The sequence below is a fragment of the Fusarium odoratissimum genome (assembly GCF_000260195.1).
Source record: "Fusarium odoratissimum NRRL 54006 unplaced genomic scaffold supercont1.19, whole genome shotgun sequence".
NCBI lineage: Eukaryota > Fungi > Ascomycota > Sordariomycetes > Hypocreales > Nectriaceae > Fusarium > Fusarium odoratissimum.
This window is the reverse complement of record NW_022158704.1, coordinates 398305-405788: the sequence shown is the minus strand read 5'-3', so window position 1 is coordinate 405788 and position 7484 is coordinate 398305. Positions and strand designations below refer to the sequence as shown.

At 47.2% G+C, this 7484-nt stretch overlaps 5 protein-coding genes across 5 annotated transcripts; 1 reads left to right on the top strand and 4 right to left on the bottom strand.

Annotated features, from left to right (window-relative positions):
• Positions 1 to 317: 317 nt before the first annotated feature.
• Positions 318 to 1073, bottom strand: FOIG_10761 (uncharacterized protein; the record flags this gene model as incomplete). The annotated part of the gene is made up of 3 exons (XM_031211231.1): positions 743 to 1073; positions 486 to 693; positions 318 to 435 (listed from the first exon to the last, which is right to left on the bottom strand). The coding sequence occupies exons 1-3, from the start codon at positions 858 to 860 to the stop codon at positions 318 to 320; spliced, it is 444 nt and encodes a 147-aa protein (XP_031059164.1). The 5' UTR covers positions 861 to 1073.
• A 418-nt stretch (positions 1074 to 1491) lies between these two features.
• Positions 1492 to 2671, bottom strand: FOIG_10760 (uncharacterized protein). Its single transcript, XM_031211230.1, has 2 exons — positions 2291 to 2671; positions 1492 to 2236 (listed from the first exon to the last, which is right to left on the bottom strand). The coding sequence occupies exons 1-2, from the start codon at positions 2490 to 2492 to the stop codon at positions 1602 to 1604; spliced, it is 837 nt and encodes a 278-aa protein (XP_031059163.1). The 5' UTR covers positions 2493 to 2671; the 3' UTR covers positions 1492 to 1601.
• Positions 2672 to 4092: 1421 nt separating this feature from the next.
• FOIG_10759 (uncharacterized protein) lies at positions 4093 to 6057 on the top strand. Its single transcript, XM_031211229.1, has one exon. It carries the CDS (start codon positions 4172 to 4174, stop codon positions 5909 to 5911), a length of 1740 nt encoding a protein of 579 aa, XP_031059162.1. The 5' UTR covers positions 4093 to 4171; the 3' UTR covers positions 5912 to 6057.
• On the bottom strand, positions 5934 to 6635 carry FOIG_10758 (uncharacterized protein). Its single transcript, XM_031211228.1, has 4 exons — positions 6510 to 6635; positions 6336 to 6452; positions 6224 to 6281; positions 5934 to 6173 (listed from the first exon to the last, which is right to left on the bottom strand). The coding sequence occupies exons 1-4, from the start codon at positions 6561 to 6563 to the stop codon at positions 5968 to 5970; spliced, it is 435 nt and encodes a 144-aa protein (XP_031059161.1). The 5' UTR covers positions 6564 to 6635; the 3' UTR covers positions 5934 to 5967.
• Positions 6636 to 7078: 443 nt separating this feature from the next.
• FOIG_10757 (uncharacterized protein) lies at positions 7079 to 7475 on the bottom strand (the record flags this gene model as incomplete). Its single annotated transcript, XM_031211227.1, has 2 exons — positions 7079 to 7226; positions 7279 to 7475. The coding sequence occupies 2 exons, from the start codon at positions 7473 to 7475 to the stop codon at positions 7079 to 7081; spliced, it is 345 nt and encodes a 114-aa protein (XP_031059160.1).
• Between the last annotated feature and the right edge of the window lie 9 nt (positions 7476 to 7484).

The following is a 7484-nucleotide window of genomic DNA, read 5'->3' as shown; positions in this document are numbered from 1 at the left end:
TCTATAAGGTAGCTGTAGCACACCCATGATTGCTTACATAGCGATTATGGCCCGATCTTTTGCCCTGTGGTTTAACGGCTTGTGCAACCGTTACACGGGGTGGCCGGTCTGTGGGGGTGGCCAGTCTTTGGGTGACGGACGTTACAGCAGCGCGTACTTGGGCGTCACAATCGTGAAAGATCCTGAAAAAAAAAGAGGGTTATATATCATGTATTAATTGGAAATCGTATGTACTAAGAAGTTTTCGATCTCTTTATTGGTGCAAGTACATCTTTCAAACAACCTAGCGATGTGAATCTCGCTTCGGGATTGACAGTCTATTTGCAGTTCGTTCCGCCATAAACAAAAGTACCGTCAGAGTTCTCACAGCCACATGTTCCGTCATTAGGATCCTTGATACAGGTTGTCCCAACTCCAGAAGACTCTCCGTTGTCGCTATTAATCGTCAGATCCGTACTATAAAACATTTGTTTTAGAACACCTACTTCCAGAAAAAGGTCCAGTAATCCGCATCAGCAGTGAGCTCGTCGGAAGTAGGAGCATCACATTCGTAAGCTTCGCAGGTGCCGTAGGGAGCACCGTTGTTGGCATCATATTGGTGATCGACCTTGAAGATGGCAAAGGTCTGCTGGCCAGAGACACGGGTGTTGTAGGCACATTCAGCGGCCTGGATGGCGTTGGAGGTCTTGGATGCTGGCTGTAGTGTCAGTATAGGATATCGGCGGGGATGAGGTTGACGCACGAGAGCATGATGGGCTCTTGGGGTATTTGCCCTTGGTGTTGCTCTGAGCAGGCTCAAGAGTAGCAGTAACGGCGCCTGCAACGGCAAGGACCGAAGCTAGTGTAGTGAGAGGATACATGATGAGTGATGTGAGGTTTTGAGGTCTTGGCGACAAGAAATTGATAGTCTGGCTGTGTCAAGATAAGACTGTAGCTCCAAGATATTCGGAGACCTTATATACGACAATTTCTCTCCTTTGTTTCAAAGAAATTGAAGACGTGTTTTCGAAACATGCCATAGTGGAGATATCCATGATTCTCTTGGTGGAGCGCTCGCCCCTTGGTCAATTCTAGCAAGGATAAAGTGGCTCAAGCTCAACGGCAGCTGTCGTATTTATACGCGGCCTGAAAACATGCATGGGATATTATCTGGGTCTGTCAGCGTTGTTTGGGTGAAACAGCAGGTTTTGAGGTTGTGACTGGTGGAGATATTTGGCTGAAGCAAGCTGATAATCCGATGGTGAGGTTTCGGAGATATTGTAGACTGGGGTATGTTTCCTCTGGATTGAGTAGCTGGGTTGGCCTTCATTGCATCTATTGCCCACATTCCGTGATCCTGATATGAAGTTGTCCGATGTTGACTTATATCTGCATACTGGATCAACTCCAAAGCCTGACCTTTGGTTGGAACAAGTCTCGACGAAGGCAAGAAGTTGCCCGTACTCTTGGACTATTTCCAGGGCTGATAACGTTGAAAAGAACGATCGAGAACTTGGAAACGGCACTTGATTGGTTGCTAGTTCTCAAGTAAAGTACGTGATTACATACGGAATTTATTAAAAGGTTATCTAAGCTAAGGTGAAGTATACTGATGGACTGAGCTAAAGGTCCTCCACATCCGCAGCGGTATGCGGATGAAACGTCTCAAAGTTAAAAATTGCCTTCTTGGTTTCCCCCTTCGGTTCATACAATACCAGCTCTGGACAATCGCCCAAATCGCCGAATGCGCCAGAGTCAGTAAAGAAGCCATCTTGCAAAGTCCCTGTAACATTGAAGTGATACCCAATCTCACGTATTCTTTGTCCGGCACAGCGAAGTGACACGCGGGAGCCATGATGATCCTCTAGAGTATCTTGGATGTCTGAGAGCCGATAAAACATGGAATATGAAGGAACAATGCCGTCGTCACGAAGCCAGTCATACGTCGGCAGCCTCTTGTGGAGAGACATGGCTTTTTTGAAGTACGGGGCTGCTTCTTCGGAGACTTCATAGTGGCTGAAGCACTCCGGGCTCAAGGTGCTGAAGCATGTGCCATGCTTAGCCCATTGATCTTGCCAGAGCTCGTCGTTATCACCATTGGGTGACTCCCAGAGTTGGTTCATATCGTCAATGGTATATTCGGCACCTGCATGGTAGAGGATTTGTGTGATGTTTGTGTATGTGCGGTTGGTGTCGCAGTGGGTAGGGAGGGAGCCGTCGTTGTGGATTGGCCAGAGTCCACCAACAGTCCATGAGTCTGATGAAGAGGTTAGAGACAGCCGACTTGTTCATGCGGGGGACAGAGACTCACCTAAAGGTCCAGTGACTGGTCGTGTATCCCAGACTTGAGTCTGAATTAGTCTCGCAGGTGATGAATAGCAGCAGGTGTCATCAGCTGCAGCATCATCATAGCATGAGCCTCGGCGACTACCAGCGTAGACATTTGGTGTCCCAGCAAGTGCCACAACAGAAGTAGCTGCTGTGATAAGAGACAAAATCTGAAACGAAGACATGTTGCTGCTATCTCAAGGTACTGCAGTCTTCACTTGGGTTACTTTGCAACACTTGATTTTGCAACGATATGGCTCCTGGCTTTATAATTCTCAACGGCACCGCTCTGACCATGACATGAGCGATTTCTATACCATCCAGTTTGTACGATCATCCACTCGCAACCCGTAACTGAGCATCATAGAACTGTTGGTTCCGGGGCTGATACAAATCCTCACTTGGCAAAGTTTATATCCTAGTCACCAATCACAAACTGAACCGCGTCAGCTACAGTCCGAAAACGTTCAGCCTCGTCTTGGGGCTATGTAGAGTTTATGGAGGTTAACTGACACGATACCAAATGCGGACTATGCGGGACAAACAACGAGTGATACTTTTGCAGATCCATACCAATTCACCAATTCACTTTTGAATTTCTTGTTTTTTTCGTTCATGCAAGGTACTGAGGTCGTTATTTGTTTTCATTCAAATCCTGGTTTCCTTGGACCTGCAGGCCGTTTGGTTTCAGTTGAAGCCACGATGATCACAATTTCTCCTCATGATGATAACACAAAGGCTGGAATGCGGACCGGTCCGTATAACTGCAGCTACAGTGGTTGGACGGGTGATGATGTATACCTCTGGCCCAAGCTCCTCAGCCATGGGCTTATGTTAGAAGGAGTTGAAGCTATTTGAACCGTCATTCCAGAGATTATGAGGGAAAAGCTATCATCGGAAGATTAAGGATTGCCATGCTGCGGTGCTAAGAATAGGATTGGGTTTGCGTGACTGCCGAGGTCCAAGAGATTCTGGATCATTGTTGTCAGCTTCATGGCTGGCTAAGCTTCAGCTGAGATAATTGTCAGTCCTCAGATGGTAGTTTGCGATCGAAATGGATGTCTCAGATGCGCTCAGCGGACGGGACATCTACCCGGACTTAGTAGACCCATAAGATCGGAACTGAGATCTCAGCATATCCCTTCTTCCGAACCACTCAGCACCATCGCCAATCTCTTCCAGCTTTTCAAAATCTCGCAGCCTAGTCTTGGCCGAACTTAACTCGTTTCCCAGCCAGCCCAACAAAGGACCATGAACTCTCACCGTCATAGAAACCTGATTGTCGGAATGTGATAGTTAGAGTTTTACTTGTCAAAGACTGGGCCACCGCCACAAACGCGAGGACAACGGCGAGGACACCACGGAACATATGCAAGCCTCCAACGATGAATGCTATTTGCCTTGACTCGTGCGAGAAGTGTAACCCGGCTGCGCAGACTAGTCGCGGCCCCAGAATTTAGGCTATTTGAGCTTGTGTGGAGAATGGAACGTCATGATGTTGATGCACTGGAATGCCGATTGATCACTCGATCAACCTGGTCTAAGGGGCTTGCGTGGGAGATTTGCTGTTTAATTGACATTTCGTTGAAGTCAATTCAGTCGTTGAGAATTTTCAACGGTTCAGAACCACACGACACCTAATGGTTTATGGTTGATAATAGCTGCAGAAGATAGTTATGAAGACTCGCCTCATATTACACCGAGGTCGATCAAGGATGACACTCCTGCTCGGACCGATTCAGGTTTTCGGTTAGTAAAGAGGGGAAAGAACAATGTCATCAAGAACAAGATAGTCTATAAAACCGTCTTCAATTACAATCTCGGTTTCTTCTCCGCATATTCTTATCATGATGCGACCGTCAAAATGAAGCTTTTCAGTATCATCACGTGCCTTTGCGTATCCTCACTGGCTTCAAGACCGCCTCAGTTTCACAATTCAGCCAACCATCCCGGCGCGGATCCTCATGTGATCTACGACTACAAAACAGGCCAGTATTATGCTTACTCAACAGAAGGAGCAGACCCAGGAAGTCTGTTCGCGATATACACCAGTCCTGACCTGTCAACTTGGCACAAACATCCCGGTGGTGTGCTGAAAGCGTGCTACGATGATGACATGAACCGCATCGAAGGTGGTCAGGCCTGTTGGGCGCGTGACTGGTACTGGGCTCCCGAGACATACTACAATGAGAAAACCGGATGGTACTTTTTCTTCTTTGCTGGCCGGTTGCGGGAGGACCTGGCAAAGGATTACTTCCGATACTCGGACTTTGAAGAGCCGTCTAAAATTGGCGTGGCTGTCTCTCGTTCACCGACGGGACCGTTTAGGGAAATTGAGTCTAAGCCGATTGACTACTACCCTTTCGATCCCGACTATCACGATGTCAACCTCATCATGGACGAGAAGCAGATGCTGCCACCGCAGAGTCTTGCAAAGGGTCAGACGGCGCCCAAGGGAACATATATCCCCACCATTGATGTCAACATCTTCTTCGACAATGATGAGCGCATTTATCTCTACCTTTCACGGAATGCATACCGAAACTGGAATTGGGATAAGAAGCTGGGCAAGTACATAGAGGAGTCGAATATCATCGTGGTAGAGATGGAACGCGCTTGGTGGGACGATCCAAAGGCATCAACCATGCCACAAATCATCGCCTCACAAAGGAACATCCATGCCAAGGATGCGCCAAAACTTCCCTCGAACATCACCTCTTACAACGGCACTGGGGAGATTGGATCACCACCGCGCAAAGACGGCTGGAAGACTGTTATTTCCTACGGCGCTGATCCGCAAGAGTGGGAGAACTTTCATGTTGACGACTATAAAAAGTACAATGGCACGAAGAAAGATCGCCGTTGGGCTGAAGGGAGCACTGCCATCACGAGACCTGGCAAGGATGGAAAACCTATCTATCTTCTAACATACAGCGCCAATAACTACGAAGCATCCAACTATGGCGTTGGCTTCGCAACTGCAAAGTCCCCATTTGGTCCATTCCGAAAATCTTCGAACAACCCTATCCTTTCGCAAAAGCCCGATGCCGAGATTCCAATCTACTCAACTGGCCATGGTAGCATTGTTGCTTCACCTGCTAAGCACAATAAGAAAGTTGGCGCTCAGGAAGTTACACTACGAACACCTCCCGGTGCTGAGCTGTTTTATGTGCATCATGCCCGTAACAGCACAGAGCGTGATCGTTCCATTTACACGACTCGGATGACTCTCGATGAGTCTGCTGTTTACTTCGGGACAAATGATGCTCTAAGCATGGATCTTACACCACTTGATCAACCTTTACCGAAGAACACGTATCCCATCAAGATGGATGCAAAGTGCTCTGATTCGAAGAAGAGAGCGCATGAATATCAGATTCGTGTTGAATCCAAGCCAGGTGCACCTTTTGATATTCTTGAAGGAACGAATAGGGTTGTTACACTGCCTGGAAATACAGTTGCAACGTCTGTGAAAGCTGACAGGCATGAAGGCTCGTTTGTCCTGTCCTTTGATAACAAGATTGTGAAAGAATTGGCTTACCAGCGCCTGAGTGTTGATGGGAGTTGGGCAACAGTCACAAAGAAGAGAGTTTCCTACAGATAGACTTCAACTCATGGTGACGAGTTGTCTGTTACTAGGAATGCTAAAGATTTCAAACTTCAGAGACCTTTCTCGGAAATGCGTGCAAATACAGGCGAGGGATCTATAAAAACCTCCATCTTATACGACTTTAAGTTGCCATCCTCGTCCCTCTTCATCAACATCGTAGCAAGTGCTGGAACTTTGATTTTTTGCGTTTTGGGATCGTCTCCCTTGACAAGATACCGAACATCACAACGATGATAGATACAGGGGCTCACATAATCTAGGCTCGTGAGAAATTTGCAGGAGAACTTGTGATGTATATTAACTTACCAACATGGATAACATCATGTTCTAATCCATCGAACTTAGCCCATATAGCTTTGAACATCTGGATACACCATCAGCATGTGGAAGGGAACAGGTTCTGGTTTGTGTAGTCTACTTCTCTAGCATCCATGACGGAGCGCGCCGGGCTATTCGCGAATTGGACTGTGGCATCTGCTGTATAAAACTTATCGAGCCATGCGTCTACATCCATTTTGGCACTATAGGCGTTGTTCTGTGAAGAGAAATGTGTCAATATCAACAGAGTTCAGTGTGCAAAAGATAGACGTACTTCAACCAGCCAAGCCATAGCCTCTTCTTTTGAGAGCTGAAGATCTGAAGACATTTTCAAATTTATTTTATTTGTTTCCCCTTTACTTGTGTTCGCAGTTGTTGTAATCGGGAATTGCCCAGAAGCGTTTTCATGTATCGTGAAATTTATACCCCCTCACTAGTCAAATTATTTTTTTTTTGGATAAGGTTGACCGCTACACTGACTAAGCCCGCGACTTCCGGACCACATAGTGAGGTACCCAGATAGTTTAGATAGCGGCCATACTATGTGGAACTTCATAAATAGTAGATCACCCAATTTTGGGCTCCAGTGGTTGAACAGAGGCGAGAGCCACGACTATGAACTTGTATCTTCCGGATCTGAGGTTCGGGTATCCAGTAGTGATTTGCGAAAGCTTGTATTAAAGAACTTGATAGACTATGCCGTGTCTACATAGTACCAATCGTCGAGCTCCCTCACGTCTTGTATTCAAGTCATACACTAATCAAGTCGAACTCAATGCCCCCCTATCTATGCAATGCATTACGTATTGGGGATCCAAGAAACCCGGTATGCTGGGAATAAGCTTAAACAAAGACAACCTTGGTAACGGTGGGAGTAGGCGCCGCAACGGTAACAACAGAGGCACTGGCACACGAGCAAGCCGTAAGATAGCGAGGCTCTCCAGAGCAAGCACTAGCATAGGTAGGAATAGACTTGGTAACATAAACAGTGCTTGATATCATCAGTCAAAGACCCCAATGAGGATTAAGTACATGTGGCTTACCTTGCATCAGGAGTAGTAGTGACCTGGAGATAAGCTTCACACTCAGCCTTGTAAGAAGCAACGACGGCAGGGCCACGGAAGCCAGGGACAACGGCTCGGGCACAGTTATCGCCGCAGCCGGAGCGCTCCTGGAGTTCCTTAGGGATGTTGATAGCCAGGACAGGGGCAATGAGAGCGGTGATGAGAGTGAGCTTCATGGTGAGGAT

Coding starts and splice junctions, on each gene's coding strand:
- FOIG_10760 (XM_031211230.1), bottom strand. CDS start 2,492: ATGTCTTCGTTTCAGATTTTGTCTCTTATCACAGCAGCTACTTCTGTT. Junction 2,237..2,290: donor ACCAGTCACTGGACCTTTAG/GTGAGTCTCTGT, acceptor CCTCTTCATCAG/ACTCATGGACTGTTGGTGGA.
- FOIG_10759 (XM_031211229.1), top strand. CDS start 4,172: ATGAAGCTTTTCAGTATCATCACGTGCCTTTGCGTATCCTCACTGGCT.
- FOIG_10758 (XM_031211228.1), bottom strand. CDS start 6,563: ATGTCTTCAGATCTTCAGCTCTCAAAAGAAGAGGCTATGGCTTGGCTG. Junction 6,453..6,509: donor CTATGGCTTGGCTGGTTGAA/GTACGTCTATCT, acceptor TTCTCTTCACAG/AACAACGCCTATAGTGCCAA. Junction 6,282..6,335: donor CCGTCATGGATGCTAGAGAA/GTAGACTACACA, acceptor TGGTGTATCCAG/ATGTTCAAAGCTATATGGGC.